The sequence below is a fragment of the Denticeps clupeoides genome, unplaced genomic scaffold (genome assembly GCF_900700375.1).
Source record: "Denticeps clupeoides unplaced genomic scaffold, fDenClu1.1, whole genome shotgun sequence".
NCBI lineage: Eukaryota > Metazoa > Chordata > Actinopteri > Clupeiformes > Denticipitidae > Denticeps > Denticeps clupeoides.
The window spans coordinates 16,185-40,065 of NW_021630116.1; the positions used below are offsets into that span (position 1 = coordinate 16,185).

Consider the following 23,881-nt stretch of genomic DNA (forward strand, 5'->3'; position numbering starts at 1 on the left):
TTGTCTGTCACATTTGTCTGTCAATAACGCTCTAACTTTCTATATCTGAAAAAAACGAAAGTGATACACAACAAGCACAGCACACGGTGACACAGTGAAATGTGTGCTCTGTATTTTAGATTGGAATCCGAATCCGGAAATTGGTTTGCTTCCTTACCCGCTAGGCCATTACTGCCCATGACGGGGTCCTGGGACGCTGGGCACAGTGTGGGGACCCACTGAGGGAGGGGTGTAACTTTAAACTACACAATTTTTACTCATCAGTCCAAACTCTGCAGACTCTCGCCTGTGAACCAGAAGACCGGGTTCAAATCCCACTTACTACCATTGTGTCCCTGAGCAAGACACTTAACCTTAAGTTGCTCCAGGGGGACTGTCCCTGTAAATACTGATTGTAAGTCGCTCTGGATAAGGGCGTCTGATAAATGCTGTAATGTAAATGTAAATGTTTGGTCACGATGCTAACCGCCACGCCCTTCATCGGTACAACTACAGAAAATGGAGAATCGGGCACAGGGTGGTCCAGGGTAGGAAAGCAGTGAGACAAGTTTCAAACCCCCCCCCCATGGTTTTCGAGGGCCACGTAGTCTGTGTTCGTCTCTCTCAGACCATGGCTCATTCGATTTGGGTGCGTGGGAGCTCTGTAATGATGCACTTACAGCTGCAACCCGATCGGGGAGAGTGGATTTGAGCGATCGATGGCGAGGAGGGTCGGGCCCCGTAGGGCCCTGTGCCGCGGCCGAGTTTAAAAGGACGTGCGCACCTCAGATCCGTTTACTTCTGATGCGATTTACACCCCCACTCACGCCGAGCTCACGTCTCCTGGCTCTCGTGCACAACGCTCGGCGCCGCCGATGGATCCAGGCGCTACAAGACACAGACAGGGCTGACGGCGCGGACGTGGGGTGGATGGAACCGGAGGAACCACAGGGCCTTGGGTGAGCTGAAGCTGTTTCTGTTTTACCGGCGCGGTTGTGGCGGGATGTCTAGTCCACAACTCAGTAGGGCATCCAATGGTCACTCAATCACTATGTGCGTGTGTTTTGGAGGACGACCAGGTCTCCGTGTTTTTCTTTTAAGACTGTTTACGGCAGAGATTCTGCTAGAATGTTCCAGAATATATGTTGCAGTTCTGCAGTCCCCAGAAACTCACTTTTTTTTATGTTGCACACACATACGTGTGCATCAGGAACATTGTTCATGTGTAAGTACCTCTATGTAGCAATACTTTTCTAATCATAGATTTCTACCTGTAAAACCAACAGCTTTTGTCTCCTTGTGCTTTACCTTGTGGGGACATTGGGGGCACTTATGAGGACATTTCTAGTGCATGGGTCACATTCACCAGTTTATCCATCAGAATATAATTTGCTTACGGGTTTTAATTTGACCAGATAGGGAAGGTAGCGTGTGTCAGGGCTCCACCCCCTTTTAATCTGTAAAGATTAACTTTTAAAAAGTTTGTCTTTTAAGTGTAAGTGTAGTTTGTTCCTCCTCCACGTGAGCAAATAGGCAATACTTGTTTTCTATCTGTTTATTTCTGTAAATCGTGAAAAAAATCATCACCCAGACTCACACCATTTCAGAAACTGCGCCGAACACACTTTCAACTGCAAAACATCCCGACATTTCTTTAAATTCATAAGCTAGTCACACCCAGGTGCTGGAGCGCTCCAGTCTGGCGTGGCTGCCCGGCACACTGCAACAGACTGGGTGGGCTTATTCACATGAAGTCACATGGCGCTGGCAGCTTGCGGGGTCGATTTCTGCATTGATTCCGCTCATCCTCTTAGGCGCAGCTGTAATCGCCGTCGTTGGTTCTCGTGGACGACCGCGCAGCGCTGCTCTTCGTTCCCCCTCCCACCACCGATCCGGTCCGTCCAGCGCAATCAGAGCGAGGGCCACAAGACTGTAATTGGGCCTTAACTGGACTCAGAAGGACTAAAAGAAGGCAACACATCCATCAGCCACGTTCTAAAATCCTTACACTGCTTACCTGGTTCTTACATTAAAATAAATGATGGCATCAGCGTGTTCGTTTTTTTTTTGGAAGACTAAACAAATGCATGGCAAGTTGGTCTTGTTTCTGATTGAATGATTTAAAAAAATTGTTTATTAAGATTATTAGAGCATGAGTAATAACAAAAAATTACCCCAAAAATGCTCAAACGATCACCCCAATATGAAGGAAAAAAACAATCACATAAACAATAAATAAAATGTATAATAATAATAATAAGAAGAAGAAATACTACTGGTAAAAAAAATACATACACATACACACACAACAAGAATAGGAAATAAAGAGGAAAAAAGAAATGTCTTTAAACTAAAAAAGAAACAGCTCAATGTAACCTCCACACAACCATGATATTAAAAAATGGAACTTCTACTGCCACAGTCCCACCGCAGTCACACCCAGACACAAGCTGCATCACACAGGGATGGAAGGACCCCACATCTTTCTAAATGCCTTTCGAGGTGAAAGTCTTGTCTTTTCCAGTTTTTGATTTTGATGGTTTCTGGTACAGTTGCAGAGAAATTAGCATAAATGTATTTGATTGTCTGGTTCCTGCTTGGTAAGTTCAATTTTTTTCGGCACAATATAAGCTAAGTGTTTTCGCAAACGCAGCATTCTAAATGTACAATTAGTTACATATTTTTACTCAGTCTACTACAGCCGTAGCAAAATTATAGGGACGCCAATTGGTCTGGGACCTTCTCTGTCACCTTCTAAAACAGACATGATAGACACTTGTCATGGCCAACGCGCCCTCCAGCCCGCTAGAGGGCGCCTCACCAGCCTGGAGACGACGACCCGGAAGAGGAAATGGAAGCGGGGGCGGTGGCAAGTATAAAAGTGAGGTAACCCCAAGGAGACACGCCTCGCTCTTTGTATGAGTTTACTCGCCAGAGACGCTAGCTCTAACACCCCCGACCTACGATAATAGTGATTTCCTGAAAGACCGACCTTCGCCTGCCCCGACTTCGAGAATTGCCTGATCCCCTGGAAACCACGAAAGAACCCCGACCCGGAACTTCCTGGCTACAACCTCTTCCGCCCTGACCTCGAACCTACATGACCCATCGGTTAAGACGGGATTCCATGCTCCCCTACCGTCCTGCCGCCCAAGACCTACTCCCGTCCAGTCCAAGATCCCGGACCATCCTGAAACCCGCCGTCTTCCGGTTCTCCTCTGCCCCGGTCCTTCCCAAAGATCCCGAGCCGTCTCCCCGCTGCGTGGCAGCGCGTCCATTGCTTCCTCATTCCTCGCCGGCCAGGCGCCCCCGGTCCTCCTGCCCCGCTCGCCCAGTGTCCTCTACCGGTACGACGGCTTATCCCCACGCCCAAAGTATGTCTGCAAGTACGTCATCGAATTCCCCCTGTGACAACACTATTAGATGATGCCTTCACTGCCACTCTCTGTCCTTCTTTCATCTTCTGACTTTTCCATCTGGGTTCTTCTCATTATCTTGCTCTTTTGTTCTCTTCCCTTTGTTCTCCTCTCCTTGACTGCGCTCCCTGAATGTGTAATATTTAATTTTCCTCTCCTTCTCCGAACATGTAACATTAACCTTCATCTTCCTCTCACCTGCTGCACGTGGCTTCACATGTCCTTACATTTCCATGTCCTCCTTTTCTTTCCTCTCTCTACGCGGATTGCTCTGTAACAAATGCATGACGGGAATGACGGGAAATCAGCAACGAATCAAATCCTCAGCAAAGTAACGGTCTGTGACTATAAACTCTCGTTTCGTGTGCGGCTGGAATAACTCATAAATAATAAAAAATCTCTCTCTACATATATATATATAAAATGAAGCATCTCCTGCTGCCGTCCCGGCAGGGAAGTGTTTAACCCACCCGTCCTTGTTCCCATTTACAGGGGGCAGGCGGGTCAAGAACTCGTGTGACGGGCCCATCTGGCCGGGGCCCGTGATCAGGCACTTTTCTTCTCCACCTGGATGCAGTGTGGCCTGACATTTCACCATCACACCTGACATACGAAGATTGGACACATGCTGTAGATTTTTTTTAGATGGGGACAGGTGTCTTCAGGACGACCCAACGGACATGAAAATGTTCGATATTTGAATGTTTAATGATGTCCAAGAACCAGCCAGTACCCCAGACTGAAACATCATTGAAATGCCAAATCAGGAAATTAAAGGAAGTCCCGGTTTATGTTTTATATTGAATCATTTGGCAAATGTCTCACGATTCAATTCGAATACAATTATCATGTCAACGTGTGGTAATGCATCCCATCAACTTTCCTTCGATACTTCACATGATGTTTTAAATACTTCAGTGAGATGAGAGTTTGGACGTTTTTCTGGCATTGGTGGCATCGGGTGAACGAACGTTTTTTGGTTGAACGAGTGTTTGGCCAACTGCGCATTTGGAGGGCGTGACGAACAGTGATGAGCATTAAACAAGGAATCTAACGCAGCTACAAATCGCAGGAACGCGTATGGCGTTCAGAAGGCGCTCGTTTCAAATGCTCGTGTGGACGAGGCCGAACCCTCGCTGTACTCGGATCAGTCAATACCTGCACAACTTTTTAACTAGAAGATCACCAAGCAACGTCATTACGATATAAACGATTTTGTTCTTCACTGCAAATATTGCTCTCTGGAAGGGCATCACGTCATTGTTTGGACTCATAGAGAAGATATATCACGCATCCTGATTTACATTTACATTTAAGGCATTTGGCTGATGTCCTCACCCAGAGCGACTTACAACGTGCTTCCATGTCACCATGGATGAAGTGGTCAGTTCTGGTTCACCAGGACCCCCAACTATGAATACAACCTTTTTATTCACTCTGTTGTAGATTCTGTACAGACGTCAGACAAGAAGAAGGTTACAAGTTCATCTAAATATTCTCTAAAGAGGAAGGTCTTGAGCTGCAGTGACTGAGCTGTTCTGAAGTTCATTCCACCACCGAGGGGCCAAGACGGAGAAGAGTCTAGATGAGCGTCTTCCTTTTACCTTCAGAGATGGGGGGACCAGGTGAGCAGTACTGACTTCAGAGAGTAACCAAGTAACCAAGAGTGAACAGGTTCTGAGACACACAACTCTGAATTTATAGTGACTGGCAGCATCTGTCTGGTGTCCTCTAGATAAATGAAGAACGTTTTGAACTATAATGACACAGTTTGTGAGCAGCCGATGATTTAATGTCTGCGAAATACAGTACAGTACACACCTTCTCATTCAATGTGTTTCCTTTATTTTGTATATAACACACAACGTGGTCGGGGGGGACACAACACTGGGACATGACGCCTGATAATGCATCTGTCAGGATGGGCCTCTGTTCCTCCTGTCCGGCGGGGACGTTCATTAACCCACAGAGCTGCAGGGACGCCTACATATCGGCTCGAACCATTGATTGATTTTCTGTAGCATGTGTGTGTAATGGACGGGCAGTGCTGGGATTGTTCCACCTCCTTCAGCCCACGCCTGGATGCTCTGGATCTGCTGACGTGCTTGTGCATGGAGCTCTGAAGAGTGTAGTTCTGTCCCCCACAAAGTTTGGTTTTCTGCATCGAACGACTGTGAACCCTTAGCTCCTGAACCGCATTTCTAATTCTGTGTCAAAAGCCATGTCCTCACAGATATTCAGTCCACGTTGCATGTTGTCTGTAAGCAAGTCAACCATCTTAGATCTTCATGCAAAGTGAGTTCATGTGAGCAGTTCTGCTGGTTCTGTGGGGACATGATGTCATGTCAGTCCAGTCCATTTTCTCATCCAAACAGTTCCTTGGGCTTCACTGGGGTCCTCGCCCAGTGGGACGTCCCCGAAAGAGACACAATGGCATCCAATCTGGGGGGCATCCTCATGACATGTCCAAACAGTGGCTTGGACCATGTAACTCAGACCAACCCTGCAGAGAAATGTCTTTTTCTGCTTGGATCCGCAGTCTTGATATTTCGCTCAATTCACGAACAAGATGCCTAGACGCTTGAACCCCTCCACCTTCACTCCCGACCCGTTTCTGGGACGGAACCATGACCTCTGAGGTCATGGTTTGGGTGGGAATCGTGACATTTAATCCACTAGCCAGAATGGTGACACACCAGCATGTCCCCACACGTTCCTCCCCGAGGCCACAGCTGCCATCACATCACCAGATAAGGGCCGTATGGTGCCCAACACTTCCAGCAGAGGAACAGAAAGTGGAGAACCTGTTTAGGCTCCTCCTCACCAAGAATCGTCCCTGGCGACCTTCTGCTTCACTGGGAGATTTTGATGGCACCACCATCACAAATGAGGAGAGTGTGGTCCCCATGGGAGAAGGAGCAGTGAGGCTGTTCAAGCTCCTTCATCCTCTCCTTCTCATCATCTGGAGGGTGTTCTGAAGAACGACTCTCCACAGGTTCCCTGAGGCTACGCCACACCAACTTCACGCATTCCTCTCGACTGAAGCGGAAGAGATGATCGTTCCGGAATCGGAGATGTGGAGCAAGAGAACAGCAGCTTTTCAATCAGAACACAGACTTGCAGCCACGTTAACGGGATGAAGAATGAAACAGCTTCAAATTATTAAACGCTTCATTTTATTTCCTCCACATCTGTGTGTGTATGAGAGAGAGCGAGAGAAGGATTACACGTGTGTCTCAGACCAAGAGATTTTGTGTGTGTGTGTGTGTGTGTGTGTGTATAAGATGCAGCAATTGTGTTTGTGTGTAATGAAGGGAAATATGGTGTGTGTGTGTGTGTGTGTGTGTGTGTAACAGTAGATTATGTAAGAAGCGCAGCTCCAGATGGGTCGTGCCGTGCAGCAGGGCTTCAGTAATCAACGCTGCACTCACGCTGGGTCACTGCACACAGTCAATACCACACCACACAACCAACAACAACTCATCACCAGACACACAAGTGTTTACACACAACATCTCACAATACTCATAACAGCACTCAATACACACAACTCAACATTAATTATAACACACAATCCAAAATTTACAACCACACACAGTCAATACCACACCACACAACCAACAACAACTCATCACCAGACACACAAGTGTTTACACACAACATCTCACAATACTCATAACAGCACTCAATACACACAACTCAACATTAATTATAACACACAATCCAAAATTTACAACCACACACAGTCAATACCACACCACACAACCAACAACAACTCATCACCAGACACACAAGTGTTTACACACAACATCTCACAATACTCATAACAGCACTCAATACACACAACTCAACATTAATTATAACACACAATCCAAACATTACAACCACACACAGTCAATACCACACCACACAACCAACAACAACTCATCACCAGACACACAAGTGTTTACACACAACATCTCACAATACTCATAACAGCACTCAATACACACAACTCAACATTAATTATAACACACAATCCAAATTTACAACCACACACAGTCAATACCACACCACACAACCAACAACAACTCATCGCCAGACACACAAGTGTTTACACACAACATCTCACAATACTCATAACAGCACTCAATACACACAACTCAACATTAATTATAACACACAATCCAAAATTTACAACCACACACAGTCAATACCACACCACACAACCAACAACAACTCATCACCAGACACACAAGTGTTTACACACAACATCTCACAATACTCATAACAGCACTCAATAAACACAACTCAACATTAATTATATCACACAATCCAAAACACACAAACACACACAGTCAATACCACACCACACAACAAACAGCAACTCATCACCAGACACACAAGTATTTACCCACAACATCTCACAATACTCATACCAACACTCAACACACACAACTTGACATTAATTATAACACACAATCCAAAACTTACAACCACACAACAAACAGCAACTCATCACCAGACACACAAGTATTTACCCACAACATCTCACAATACTCATAACAACATTCAACACACACAACTCAACATTAAAATGCACAATTCAACAACTCACAGTCCTACATGCAACACCCATAACAGCAAATAAGCACACACTCATTGTAACTGGTTTGTCCAGCGTTGTGCTGGTTTTCCAGTGGTTTTGTTGTGTGAGGAGTAAAGTGCCGGTTAACATAATAACAGCTGGTTAATTAACCAAGTTCTTCTCCCGGGGGGTGAAGGTAACTAGAGAAATCAGCTGGATGAATCCAGCATTGTGTGTAACACTAGAAACACAAATGCCACACGTCACTAACAAAGAAAGAAAAAGATCCATCAAATATTACGATTAAATTATTATGAATAAATGTTAAATAATGTAATAGATGTCTCGTAACTACACTTCCTCTTCTCTTCTTTTCTGACCTAATCTCATCTCGTTCAACCTCTTTCTGTTCCCATTTTTTTTAAGTATTAACTATGAAATATTTTTGTGTCCTGAGAAGTGACCTTGGACCCGTTCTGTGATCTCGACATTAAACGTGTGCTCATGATCAGCACAGTATAGATATGGATGAAACGTTGATGGGTTGTATGATGCAGAACTGTATTAAGCAGGCCCAGTCGGGCGCCAGCTCATGTCAGCTCTCGCTCAGCTCTTATCAGTAGTGGCAGGGCATTCCCAGCATGCACCGCTAGCGTGCCTGCGTTTCATGATTCTCTCTTCATCTTGCGCTGCACATTTTAATTACAGTTTATTCGCAGCTCATATGTGAATGAACTCAGTCGAACGATAGACAGCTTTTTCACGCAACTACAAAAATGTTTTTGGAAAATTCTCTTTTGAAAAAAAGGTCATCTCAGTGAATTTAATTAAATCAACGAGCTCAGCTGAATGGAATTGTTTCAAGGTTCCTATTTGACTGTTCCTCAGCTCTGCCCGTTTTCAAGACTAGTGACGTAATTAAACCAAGAATTGATTTTATAAATGTTTTGACTGCTGATTCCAGATCAAAATTTTGTGTTTTTGAGACCACTGACAACAAATGATTTGTACAGTACAGGTAAAGGGCATTTTCCTACAGTCTTGAAAGAGTTCCCAGAGATGTTTAGCACTTGTTGGCCCCTTTGCCTTCACTCTGCGGTCCAGCTCACCCCAAACCATCTGGATTGGGTTCAGGTCCGGTGACTGTGGAGGTCATAACTCCACATGTGTTCATTCATAGTTTTGATGCCTTCAGTGAGAATCTACCAACGTAACTGGTCATGAAAATGAGAAGGTGTGTCCAAACTTTTGGCCTGTTCTGTAGATTTCAGCATATAGAAATATATTGAACAAATGTGAACAAAGCAGATTTTTGTGGTGTAAAAAAACTAAGTGAAGTGAATCAGAGTTTTCCGAATCAGAGCTCAGTAACATTTTAATGAACCCAACAAAAAGGGACTTTGTCTTTTTTTATCGTCCCTGCTTCTGCTGATGAAGTGGAAGAACTTTCCATCAGCATTACAATGCCGTGGGAAAGAAACAATTGTGTGTGTGGTAAGGGGAGGCTGGGGTGTTAGGTGGCCATTGACTCCCAAATGGCTGTGGTCATAAACACACACAGCATGACTCTTAGTGCAAGTTTGCTCTGTGTGTGTGTGTGTGTGTGTGTGTGTGTGTGTGGTTTATCCTGACTGGCCCAGATGCCCGCTAAATCCATCACTGGCAATGCCGAGCTAAGCTGGAACATTTGGCACCACAGAGAGGAGAACTAGGAGGCGAACAAAAGAGAGCGAGGGAGAGAGAGGGAAGAGAGTTCGCCTGTGAAGCGCTTTTTCTGCGAGGAGGACGGACAGAGTGGGACAGGATCTCTCCGGTCCCTTCTGCGCCTCTTCAGGGCTTTGATCCGCCCGAACGGCCCGATGGATCGGGATGAGGATGAGCTGGGGGTCTTCACCATCATCCAGTGAGTACCGCCTCCCTCGGGGGGGTCCCGCAACGGGATGATGTCTGGCGAGCGGGGCTGTAATCCCATCAAAGATTCTTCTCCAGCCATCAGGTCTCACGTTGGCCTATACTTTCATCGGACGTTGAGCTTGTAGCTTGGATGTTTCGTCTGGTCCATCAGAGATTTCTCCGCTTTCTCCCATTGGAGCCAGGGTGACATTTTCTGCAAAGCAAGGTTCCAAAATGTGGTTAAAAATTCAGCAGAATTTAGCCCGACTGGTGCAATAAAGAGCACTGGGGTGTTCATCTAATTACTTTTCCTTTCCTACAACCATTCAGGAAGCTTTAAAAACCGGTTCTCAGAATTCTGATTTGAACAGCGATGATGATTCCCTCCTGAACCATAAATTCAGGAAGTACAAGCAGCCTCCTTCATTCATTTACATTTACATTTACAGCATTTATCAGACGCCCTTATCCAGAGCGACTTACAATCAGTAGTTACAGGGACAGTCCCCCCCTGGAGCAACTTAGGGTTAAGTGTCCTGCTCAGGGACACAATGGTAGTAAGTGGGATTCGAACCTGGGTCTTCTGGTTCATAGGCGAGTGTGTTACCCACTAGGCTACTACCACCCTTCTCTTTGTTCCAGCCGAGAACAGATCTGAACGATTCTGCGTTCCTTAGCGAACACGACTGCTAATTCGTTTAGGTAGAGAGACCGGCTCCAAGAGTGCTTTGCGAGCCCTGGAGACCGGCGGTTCCTGTGATGTTAATGTTCTCTGACACCGCACCTCTCTGGCCGTGTAAATTGACCATATTGACGTTTGGCTCAGGCCCGCTTCAGGCCACGCATGCGGGTCGAATCCGCGCGTCAACCTCACTCTCGGATTGTGGCCGAGCTCCTAGGAACGTCAATCACTCTGCATGCGAACGCTTATGGGACATTACAACCCACCATACAAGAAACGTCAGGAGTCCTTTAAACTTTGTTGTTTGTATGGGGTGCATTCTGGAACTTTCTGTGTCACTGCTTTGGAAGAATCATAGGCTGAGGTGGCAGAGGTGTGTCTTATTGCCTGAGGGGGGGAGTGGCCAGGGTACTCTAATTGAGTTTATTATTTGTTGTAATAAAGTGTCCATCAAAGTTTTGAAAGGGATCAATTGAGACTGACCAATTGCGGCATTTGCATTTACTGTGAGGCAATGTAGAGCTTTCGCAGCAGTCTCCAGTCAGACCCTCAGGGGATTGGTGCTCTCAGCCCTGGGCAGCAGAGCTGGTTCAGGGGTTCCTGCGACTCGAGTCGGGATTAACTGAGATTACTTCAGAACCTCGGACAGCTCCAGATTCTTAAAAAGCTGAGATCCTGCTGAGAACATCTCCACTGCGGTGTAGAACAAAATAGTTCTAAAGCACCCATCTTCTTGGAACCACGTGGAAATTCTGATTGTCTGATGCTGAGGCTTGCTGTAGAAAGTGTAGAAAGTTGCTTTTCCTACAGCGCACAGGACACATAAAACTGAAGCACAGGAAGATGAAAGGAAGAATGGATGGGACTCGTCTACACAAATCTGATTTTGGTGTATTTGTTGAGTGGGAATGCTGCTCCAGGAATGCAGAGGTTGAGCAGCAGACGGGGTCGTGCTGCTCCAGGATGGGTCAGTCACGTGATCACATAGGCCGCGGTGGTTCCCTACACCTTTTATGAGGAGCTTGTGTGGTTCATGCAGCATCCCACTGTGCCGGTCATTTCCTTAAAGTTTGAAAATTGAGGTATTCAGTCTCACAAATGGTGTCAGGTGTTATTAGCATTTTCTGTGCAGTGTTTTCTCATCGTTGTTTAGCTGCTGACCTCATGTCAATTGTTTGTGTGGCAAGTTGAGATAAATTCACAGCAGTGTTGTCAAATTGGACAAACAAAAAATGTTTTTTATTATTACTTATTACTATAGTTTTTCATTAATTTGAAACAAACCCTAAGACTGCATCAAATTCCAGAACATTCTATTATAAACCATAAATTGCAGGGTGGGTGTGACGGCCGTTTGGCGTGGCGAGGAAGGTGATCTGAAACGATGACAAGACATGACCCGGAAGAAGGACGCATTCGCACGAAGTCATGAAACAGGATTTAATCCGCGATGAGCAGGACAGGGGAGACATCCGGTAACAGGGGAACATGTAACCTGTAATAATGACCTGACGGTGAACGTACACAAACAGGGCAGCTTTATACGATCAGACACAGGTGAAGACGCTCAGGAAACATTACACAGGACCAACGTGAAACTCCGCCCGGGGTTTCCCCTTCTGGACCAGATCATGACCGTTAGGAGATAGAGAGATGCGTGTGCATGATATCTCAAACCAACAATCTCACACCGCAGCTGTCTACATTTCTATAAAGGTCTGGGAGATTCGCTTCATCTCATCCTCGGGATGAGAGGGGGATAAGAAGTTCATCGGTTGGACTGTACAGGGGTGTCTCCTCTGGTAATCCAGGGTTACAGATGTTGGCAGCAGACCCATGGCAGGTGGGAAGTGATTACATTTTATTGAAGTCAAAAGCTGCCCAACATGCTTAATGTACTGTAGAGTGAAAGGAACACCAGTGGACTTCTGGGCAGATTGATCTAGCCTGAACCAGACCTTTGGTGACCGTAACAGCTGATGGAAAGGGGCTATAATACAGCAGAAAAAAATTGCTGAATAAAACACCAGTGGTCCATCAGTGAGGCTTCAGGGGTCTCAGGTCCAGGATTATGAGGACATTTCCTTCTGGGAATCACAGGTAGTGTTCATCTTCTCTTATTCTCCGAGCTTATTCCTTCAGGAATGGAGCAGAGTTGCGTCTGGAAGGAAAAAGCGTGCGGCTCTGTGATCTTTGAAGGCGGTACGTAAAAAAGCAAAGCGAACGTAGCTCGTCTGTAGTATTCACTGCCGCCTACCCCACCCACGTGCTGTAGACGCCGCTAACACTTGTACCCTGGTCCATTAAACAGGATTAGCGCCGATTTCGTCTCAGTGGCCGTTAACAGAGGAAACCGGGCCGGAATGACCGGCTGTAAACTGCATTTTCTAAAACCGTGATTTATGAACAAATCTGCTTATTAAAAATAACAGTACGATGCTGCGGCAGCAAGGCAGAGAGCCCCTGGGACAGGGGCCAGTTCATTAAGCATCGCTCGGCCCACAGATGGACTTCGTGGCGGACGTGTGCCAGGATGGGCCGACCCGGGGGGCGTATAAATCACCCACCAGAGGTCAAGCGGCCCATACATCATCCGGGCAGACGGAGCCCAGCGTCGGCCTGAACAGGTGGAGTGATGTGAATATCAGTGTGAGATGACGGAAATGGTCCAAATTCGGAGACGGTGGGATGGGTTTAATGAAATGCAAAGAATTTTATGGAAGCGATGACAAAACTACAAAGCATGAATCTACGGAATTGTGAGAATAAAGACAAGTCAGTGAACATTAGTGTCTAATCCTGATCAGGACGGATCTGCTGGGTTTGATCTTCATTTTAATAATAAGCAATAATAAAAAAAAAAAAACGAACAACACTAAATTGGCTGTGCTTGTGTACCTCATGAAAAGCAGATCCACCCAAACATCTGCGTTAGTTGATTTATTTTCACTGCCCCATGCAATGGGGGTTAATTTTATTTCCGTTTGCAATAAAAAAGAGGGTTCATGGCACACACACACTGTGGTTAATTACACCAGGAAGGGCGCTTTGATGAATGGGCTTGGTCGTTATGTCAGAACATCATAATTCATTACATAATTCATATCTTCTTGCCTCAACCCTGAGCTGAACTCTTCAGTTTTCTGGGAAAAGATGGGTTTGGTTCTCTTTTTCCATTCTCATCACAAGCCTTTCTGAATTCCGTCCTGAAGACTCATTAGGACCTTTTTCGTCTCCTGTCAGGGATCCATATGCAAGTAAAAAAGCAGGAGAAATAAACCTGATCGGTTTTCCCAGGGCCTGCCACGTCATTTGGTGGGAAATAGATAATTCATCAACTGACATATTCCCCTTGTAGACCATTCTTTAAGGCCGATGTCTCAGTATGTTAACCTTCAGATTTCCCAACGCTGTGTCCATTTGTAGTGTGGAGAATGCTGGAGTGAATGCTAATATGCTGTGACCTTCGCCATATTGTTTTGTCCTTTTCCTGAAAACTGCTCAGGCAAAGGCTGCATTTTCCTCCGCGCAATACAGCCCATTAGCCTCGTCCAATCAGCAAGAATAGCCTGCAGTGCTGTTATTATTATTGTGGCTGCGGATGTCTTTGTCCCCAATATGGACTCTCATTTTTGCCCCCAGCGCTTCTGCTTTAAGTGAAAACACTCCTGATTGCATCTTTCATCTTCCTCATTTCCTCATTTTCAGAGTCTCATAAACCAGCGATACAATGATGACTTTATAACTCTACATTTACTGAAACATTTAGTCCATATACAATTTTTTTGTCTCCATTATGAAAAACAAGTGTTTGTTATTTCAGAAAAAAATACTTTATTAAGAACAATGTCCAATAAGTTTAATTAGGATTATATTTATATACCAAGTTGAAACCAAAAAATAATAATTATAAATTATTAACCCCCTGGCCATTAATAGTCGGTAATGTACCTTTTCTGAGCCACAACTGACCCCAGTACAGTAGTACAGTACTAGGTTGGCACAGGTCTCCTGAGGGATTTGGCCCATTCTTCCATAGCAAATTGCTCTAGCTGGTTCAATTTGCATGGCTTCCAACCATGTACATTCATTTCGAGCAATCACATCAGATTCTCAATAGGACTGAGGTCTCTGTGCAGGCCACTCCAGGATCTTGGTTTTGGTAACCTTGAGGAACTCTCCCTTCCTTCATCAATCATAAGCAACATCCTTGTGCCCAAACAGTTTAGTCTCATGGGGTGGTAGTAGCCTAGTGGGTAACACACTCGCCTATGAACCAGAAGACCCAGGTTCAAATCCCACTTATTACCATTGTGTCCCTGAGCAGGACACTTAACCCTGAGTGTCTCCAGGGGGGGGACTGTCCCTGTAACTACTGATTGTAAGTCACTGTGGTTAAGGGCGTCTGGTAAATGCTTTAAAGTTAAATGTAATGTAAGGTCAACAGACCAAAGCACAGACTTCCAATACTCATCTTTGCCTTTCCAAACTTCACGGGCACTGGGCTCTGATGAGCAAAGGGCTCTTCTGGGACAATGGTCCTGAATCCTGCAATGATGAAGAGCCCTCTGTGTTCGTTGAAACATTGACTCCAAAAGAGTCAGGTCAGCAACATCTTGGCAGATGTCCAAGGCTCCTTGCTGACATCTCTGACCATGTCCCTCTCCAGAGTATGTCTCCTTGTACAATTATGCAACGTACAGCAGTTCTAGACACTGTGAATGGCTTGGAGATGGTAGTGGAGCCTCCTCCGTTAGCATGAACCTCTACTATCTTCTTTCTGAGCCTTTGGCATGGTGAGTAACAGTTGTCCTTCTTGTGTGTTTCAAATCTGATTGGTTCATTTTGAAAACATTCACGTGAAGCTAATATTTTTGACCGTCCCATTTTTACTATATTTGATATAAAGCAAGCCCAAAAACTTATTTTATATTACAAAATGTACCCAAAGCTACTAAATAGCACTGGTGAATGTTTGATTGTATCAAGTTTCAGAAATGCTGCAAACATTTGGAAGAAGATTAAGAAAATGTTCAATTTTCTGGGTGAATATATTTTATTGTTTCTCAGCATAACTAAATTTACATTTGTGGCATTCACCAGACGCCCTTATCCAGAGCGACTTACAATCAGTAGTTACAGGGACAGTCCCCCTGGAGACACTCCGGGTTAAGTGTCTTGCTCAAGGACACAATAGCAGTAATCGTGGTTCAAACCTGGGACTTTGTGCTCTTCTGGTTCAGAGGCAAGTGTGTTACCCGCTAGGCTACTAGAATTTAATGAGAAATATTTGCCCTGCATGTTTATGTTTATACAGAGTCATGCAGAGATGAGATTAACTCTGTGGTTTTGTTTGATATATCTTTATTTATTATGCATAACTAATATTGTAACAGAGGAAAAAGTGAAAATGGAACCTTTCTGGCATACAGTACAGGCCAAAAGTTTGGACACACCTTCTCATTCAATGTGTTTTCTTACATAACTCCACATGTGTTCATTGATAGTTTTGATGAGAATCTACCAACGTAAATGGTCATGAAAATAAAGAAAACACCTTGAATGAGAAGGTGTGTCCAAAATTTCCAAAGACATGTGGGATGTTTTTGTCCCTTTTTCAGGGCCCTGAAGCACCTTGAACTCACCTGTTAAATTAGAGACATTCAGAGCTCCAGAGAGACTTGGTGTCCCTTTAAAAATGTGATTAAATGGGTTTAAAGGGGTTTCACCGCAGATCAAAGATCAACACCTTTCCACATCTTGAAAGACTTCATTTACAACAGGCAGAAAATTCTTTCTGTTTCTGCTTCTCGTTGTCATCACACAGCACTTTGAAATGTGGGTAGAGCATGAATCTACTGTCATCCTCAGTGAGATCGATAAACTTTCCTCACTTTCCATCAATCCAGAGTGATTCCCCTCACCGTTGGGGTCATCATTCGGGATGGGTGGGGCTCCAGCTGACCATCAAAACGTGGTCTCAGGTCAGCATTGCGCATCTAAGCGGCATATTTACCTGACAGCTGTCACTGACAGGAGGTGGCCTCTGTCAGAAAGTGCAGTAGGGTGCCCGGTCACCTGTCAACTGAAGTCCCTTGCCTCAGGTCTAATTAGATCCAGCCCTCGGGTTCTCCCACAGGTTTAAAGGTGTAACATCTAACCAATTTGGCCAATTTTTCGGGGGCAGTATTTCCTCAAGAACAACCAAGAAAGGTAAACAAAAATATGAACAGAAATCATAATTTGTCCACCAAAACTGAAAAAAATTGCTGCTGTTGTGCTGAATTTAAGCTTTAGTTAGTAAACTTAACAAGTTATGTACTTAACAAAAAAAGGTGAAATAAGTGAAAACATGTTTTATATTCTAGTTTCTTTGCTCTGATTCCTGCTTTGCACACTCTTGGCATTCTCTCGATGAGCTTCAAGAGGTCGTCACCTGAAATGCTTCTCCAACAGTCTTGAAGGAGTTCCCAGAGGTGTTTAGCACTTGTTGGTCCAGCTCACCCCAAACCATCTGGATTGGGTTCAGGTCCGGTGACTGTGGAGGCCAGGTCTCCACTTTTTGTTAAGTCCATAACTCCACATGTGTTCATTCATAGTTTTGATGCCTTCAGTGAGAATCTACCAACGTAAATGGTCATGAAAATAAAGAAAACACACAGTGTCCAAACATTTGGCCTGTACTGTATATATTTTTCATTCTTTTATCATTGCAATATGGGGGGGTCTGTGTGAAACATTACTTCAATACACGCTATACTGTGTATTCTGTTGTACTGACAATGCACCAATCTTGAATCTTGAATCTTGAATCTTGCATTCAAGTGCGTCTCTCAAATATGCAAATCATACTCCCAATTTGTGTGATGTCCTTTGCCCTTGGGTTCACCGAGGTGGCGCCCATTTCCAATTCCAATATCTCTGATAGCATTCAAACGCGAAATTAAGATCACTGCACTCATTCCTGTTTTTTTTTTTTTTTTGGTTTAGGGCTTTGTTAATTTTTCAGTGTTTAAAGTAAACCTCATATGAAATTCATAATTTTATTGCTGCCATAGTTTTGATTTTCCTTTAAACTTGAAAACAGTCACCAAATTATGGACTTCTACCCATAAAGAGTGAATATTGGGATTAATTAAAAGACTAATGCACCAAAGTATGTCTTAGGATGTGCACACACTTATTGACTTATTTAATAAAAATCATTAAGTGTGGTCACGGTAAAGGTGGTAAAGGTTTTGAGATCATTTATTGTGGTCACATTTCGTTTTTTACATCCAGCCAGAATCCTGGCATTGCAACGGGGGACACATTGTCACCCTTTGGACAGCCATCTGGGACGCGTGTGTAGATGTTGCTTTAGCGTTTCTGTGGACTGTATCTTCGACCCGCTGTGATGAGAGAGGAGTATCCCTCGTTCCTGGCTGCCCCGCGACTGGAGTCGACCCCTCACGTTAATGAGAAACTTTGTTCGGCAACGAAATCCCCCGTAGCATCTGAATCACACACACACACACATCTCCCAGCAACCTCTGATCCCTGGCTCAGATTAATAATCTCCTAATCTGCACCACTCATATGCCAGCATGTCCCCGGCGGCTCAGCGACAGAGGACCAGTGTGTGAAACTCACACTCTTCCTCATGCAGAAGCTGTTTTTAAAAAATCCCACGTGATCACACACCTCACTGTGATGTACGCCTGCTGGCCATTTTATTGGGGTGTGTGTGTGTGTGTGTGTGTGTGTGTGTGTGTAAAAGAGTAGCAGCAGCAGCAGCAGTCCAGCTCTCCTCTGCAGAGTCAGCGCTCCCTCCCTCCCTCTCTCTCCCTCGCTCCCTCTGTCTCTGTATGCACAGCAGCATCCGTCAGCGTTGACTTGGTCCCCTCCCCCCCAGCCCCCCCCGCCCTAACGACGCTCCATCCCTCTTCTCCTCCTCGCCGTCCTCCCTCCCTCTGCTCCGAGCTCCTGCCCTCCTGCTGCCGCGGGATCCCTGTCTCTCGTCCCGGCGTTCCGATGGGGGACAGGCGGCCGGAGCAGGTAGGATGAGAGGATGGGCGAGGGAGAGGAGGGAGAGCTCGAAAGCCGCACCGCCCGCCGTCACCTTCGCTCTCTCGTTCCTCCCAGCCTGGCCGGTGCACCGCTCGCCACTCACCTGGTGGCGTCCGGCGGAGCTTTGGGATCTAAGCCTGCGCTGGGATCGTGGATCGGGAGTTTGAGGTCCGGGGCGAGCGGGTTCTAGAGCTGGGGGCTGGATGGACGTGTTCGGCTTCTCCAAGATGGCAAAGCTGTCGGGGTGAGTGGGTTTACAGAGCACTTCAAAATTCGATTAGTGTGTGTGTGTGTGTGTTTTCCCCACAAACTTGATATTTTTATCATACATTCATACATTTTTATACAATATCATACACACGCACAGCCAGAATATACATTTGTGTGTAGATTTATATAAATCTAAATTTGTTTAGACTTTATTTGTGTTGCTGTATTTGCTGTGTACAGATGTGCATGGAGGTGAAGTGGAGGAGGTAGATGTTAGAGTTTAGGTGGTGCTGCATTATACAGAATATGCAGGGCTAATCAATATTATATATTACCGTTCAAAGGTTCAGGGTCATTTAGAGATGTCGATTTAGTCAATTGAATAACATTAAATTGATCGTAAATTCATGTTGTACGTGATCCTGGTATGGAGTATGTGGCTGTTAAGGAGTGGAATATTGGCATAAATGTGGAGAGTAAATCAGTCTTGAGTTCCACTTGAGTTCTTGAGCTCACTTTAAAACGTTCATCAGTTGCACTGATAAAAGAACTCAAATTTATCAAACTTGGTCAGCATTGTACACAGAAAGCAAAATGAATATGATATAAAATATAAAAATGAATACTGTATGTAGATGTCCTCACAGAATTTTTTTTTTAACCAAATAATAAGAAGACAGCAGCTGATCCTGAGACTGGGATTCAGCGTAGGGTTACAAAAGTCTTGTTACACATTTATTACACACATGTTACATACTGACTGTTGTTGGCATACACACAAACACACACACACAGACACGAGGGAAGCAGACAGGTGTAAAATAATAAAAAATAGGTTTATTATCCAATCAGCTATTAGCTTTGCATACCCGGCGGGTACAAAAGCAGCATTTTTCTTGCACGATTTTCTTGATTATTTGCTGTGAAGTAATCCTCCGGGGGGATTTGAGTTGTGAGCGGAGCGACACACGTGGACGGATTCATTCAGCGCCTGCGCCGGCTGCTGGGACAGGAGGAACAGAGTAGAGGGAGAGTTACAGAAGGAGGACGAGGAGAAGAAAACCCACAGCCCAGCACGGGAAATGCTGGAGCCATGTTTAAGAAGGGGGCTTAGTGTACGGATCTCATTTTTAAAACCGTTTTGGGATAATTAGTTAATAATTACATTGACTGGCAATATGTAAGTAATAAAACACATTTCAGGCATAACCAAACTTAAAATTAAAAATACCACCTTAAACACTACATTTACATTTACAGCATTTACCAGATGCCCTTATCCAGAGCGACTCACAATGAGAAGTGACAGGGACAGTTTCCCCCCTCGAGACACTCAGGGTTAAGTGTCTTGCTCAGGGACACTTGTATTAAGTGGGATTTGAACCTGGGTCTTCTGGTTCAGAGGCGAGTGTCTTACCCACTAGGCTACAACCACATTACATTGCTGGCTCTGGGATGAGTGCTGCTGTCCCTCTTGGGTGTGGCACTGGTGGGCAGAGTCGCTGGGGAAATTTGAGAGCCAGGCACTGGTAGTCAGTTCCAGTCATATCCGGATGATGTGCTGTGACTGGTTCTTGTTTCATTTTTTTGCATAAACTCTGCGAATATTCATTCATTTTTTACATCAGATATGTTGCTCAGCCTTCCATTTGCAAACTGCATGAAGACAGCACAAAACATGCAAACACAACCAGAGAGGCCAATGGAAGCAAACATCAGGTCTGCACAATGTGCTGAATTTTCAGCATTCATGGCCTTAACCAGATGCCCTCATCCAGAGCGACTTACAGTCAGTAGTTACAGGGACAGTCCCCCCCTGGAGACACTCAGGGTTCAGTGTCTTGCTCAGGGACTCAATGATAGTAAGTGGGATTTGAACCTCTGACTCTGGCGCTGTACAGCTGCGTGCATTTCAGCCAGAGTGAAATAGCAAGACATGACAGACCGATCACGGCATCGTATTTCGTTGTATTTCAGCTCTGTTTTTACCTATTCAGTGAACTGTACAATATCGCAATATGTACAGTACCACAATGCATCGTGATATAACTGTATTGTGGTCCGTTTATCGTCATATGTATCGTATCGTATCGTGCCAATACACACCCTCAAGTGTTTATGTGATTCCTACGCCTCATTCCACTTGGCTGGAAGCATGTTTGATGTCTGTTAAGGCGAAATGACATGAAACAGCCAAACTAAAAATGTCCTAATAACAAAAATGTTGCATCACTAAAAGGAATTGAAACTTGAGGGCCTGTTTTGGAAATGCTCTGTCACTGTTGCTTAAGTAGACTTTTCAGGCATCTTTACTCTACAATTTTGACAAAAGTGACCAGAAGGTCATGGAGGTCATGTTCTTTTGAAACACAACAGTCTTGGCTGAACCAGGACATCTGTTCCATGTATTAATTCTGTGAGCAGGTACAGGCAACTCTTCTGGATTGAATGTCTTCATGGAATTTGTGTGTGTGTGTGTCGACAGTTCATTATCGGTGACCAGGGATAAAACACCTCGTAATGAACCCGTGTCACAGGCTCAGTGTGTAATGTGTACTTGTTAAATGATTTGCTTTATATTGCGTTCTTGTCTCTTTAGTTCACATTTCTGCATCTGTCTATATCTCAGCGGTCAGGAGCAGAATGTGATTTGGCTGAGATGGTGTAGAGTAGAATTAGTTTGATGTTTTTAATCAATGAATTGGTGGTAAAGAGGTGAAATGAAGCCGTGCTGCCGTGGAGCGTTGATCCATCCACCACCCTTCCAACGAGTAAGATCTCCACCTTCTCCCATTGGCTGTCTGTGTTTGGTGGAAGAGAGGATTTGGTTTGGTGAGGAATTCTGTTCAGTAGACATTTCACTGAGAAACATGTGAACTATTGTGTGTTTTCTAATCCACAGTTTCTTACTTTCCAAAAAAATAAGATAAAAATATGATAAAAATATTACTTCCTTATGCGTTTTGTAAAAATAATGATGATGCTCTTAGCACAATGTGAAATCTCCATTATGAAGATCTGTAGGTAGACAAATAATGAATTGTCCTCAATGCAAAAAGCATAATTCAAGTAAGAAGAGTTCAAGTAAGAAAAGACATACATTCATATTAGTTTATAATGAAAAGACATGCTACTACATTTTACATTTATATTTTAAGCATTTACCAGACGTCCTAATCCAGAGCGACTTACAATCAGTAGTTACAGGGGCAGTCGCCCCCTGGAGACACTCAGTTTTAAGTGTCTTGCTCAGGGACACTTGTATTAAATGGGATTTGAACCTGGGTCTTCTGGTTCATAGGTGAGTGTTTTATCCACTAGGCTACTACCACCCTACTACTATTACTACTGCAGTTATTATTTCACCAATCTGGAATATTTTAGAGGTCCTCCTAAATATATCAGGGGAGCTTTAAACATAATTTTTTTTTACATTAGTCAAATAGACAATAAATTCATATACGTTTATGTTGTCCTGTACGTTTTATGAGACTTTGAACAGGCTAATCAGGAATTTGGGAAGTAGTTTTTTTATTATCCTTTCTGTCGTCATTTTTGAGAACCCACAGCAACACATCACAAATCATCCCAGACTGGAATCCCACCAGATGAAGGGCCTGACAGCAGCTCCCACTGCTTCACTTCCTGACAGCTGCCTGGGACTGGGAAGTGAAGTGATTGTCATTGTGTAACACTGCAGCACAGCACACGGTGGTCCAACAAAATGTGTCCTCTGCTTTCAACCATCACCCAGTGGTGGACTAGCGGCCCTGTAATCAGAAGGTTGCCGGTTCGAATCCTGATCAGTGGCACCTTAGGTGCAACTGAGGTGCCGCTGAGCAAAGAACCGTCCCCCACACGCTGCTCCCCGGGCGCCTGTCATGGCTGCCCACTGCTCACCAAGGGTGATGGTTAAAAACAGAGGACACATTTCACCGTGTCACCATGTGCTGTGCTGCAGTGTTACTTCACTTTCACATTCACCCTTAGTGAGTAGTGGGCAGCCATGGCAGGCGCCCGGGGAGCAGTGTGTGGGTACCTTGATCAAGGTGGCGTTCACCACTGCACCTACACACAGTTTTTAAGAAAAATGATAATGAAGTTAATGTTGATGCTGATGATCATAGAAGCTCATTTGATGAAGCTCCCCACCATTTTGTCTGATTGGAAAGTGAATGTTTTGTAATGTAGCATCGGTGTTATGTGGGTTCATTGCCGCTGCACATCTGACAGTGTCTGGAAACACTGAGACTTTTCTAAATGAGCCCATCTGTACAACATTAGCGAGATGCAGCTCTTCCCTGCCAGAATTTATTGCCCAGTTAACAGTCAGCAACAACCGCCCTAGCCAGCGACGTGCAGTGCAGCGTACCGCCACGAAGATCTACAGCGGCACAGCTGACCGCTCACGGTTATCGGTGGATGATAAATTTAAAAAAGAAGTTTTGTTTTGCCAACACACACACACACAATGCATGGTTTACACACACTGGTGTCTGGATGAAGTCTGGACGTTGCAGCGTTCATGTGCCAAAGCAAGGTCACGGAATTTACCGATCGGTTTGACCTTTGACTTTGCAAGCTGGACTTTTAATCTCTTGGTGCTGTGAACAAAAGTACAGAAGATCGGATAAAGAATGGTTTGATTAGTCTAATTTTGAATAATAATTTTATACCCTTTGAGTGCGTGTGTTTGTGAGATTTTCCAACGGAGATGAATGTCCACCAAGGTTGAGTTAAATCCAACTGCCCAGAGAATGACATCGATTTAAATCATTGCTGTTATTTGGTTAATATTAGATCTGTTCTAAGATCAATTTCCTTTTACTTTCATTCTCTGCTTTTTCACAATTCAAGATCATTTGTCCAGAGGAAGAGAATTAATGTTGTTAAGGATAGTTAAGGATAATTAAGGATGATTAAGCATAACTTGCATCACCTATGCTTGAGTCTATTCTTTTTTCCTGCAGTGATTAGAAACATAAAGACAATTTCTGTGTTTTTGAGTGAAAGACTTCACTGCTGAATTTGAGCCGCATTTCACTGAAATACTGAAAAGCAAACATAAAGCAGCATTTATGCTGT

At 44.5% G+C, this 23,881-nt stretch overlaps 1 protein-coding gene across 1 annotated transcript in view; it reads left to right on the forward strand.

Annotated features, from left to right (window-relative positions):
- Positions 1 to 9,645: 9,645 nt before the first annotated feature.
- LOC114783776 (FERM and PDZ domain-containing protein 4-like) overlaps positions 9,646 to 23,881 on the forward strand; it is a 46,567-nt gene continuing 32,331 nt past the window's right edge. Inside the window, 1 exon segment of the mRNA XM_028969269.1 lies at positions 9,646 to 9,865. Within this exon segment, the coding sequence (XP_028825102.1) occupies positions 9,822 to 9,865 (44 nt within the window). The 5' untranslated portion in view covers positions 9,646 to 9,821.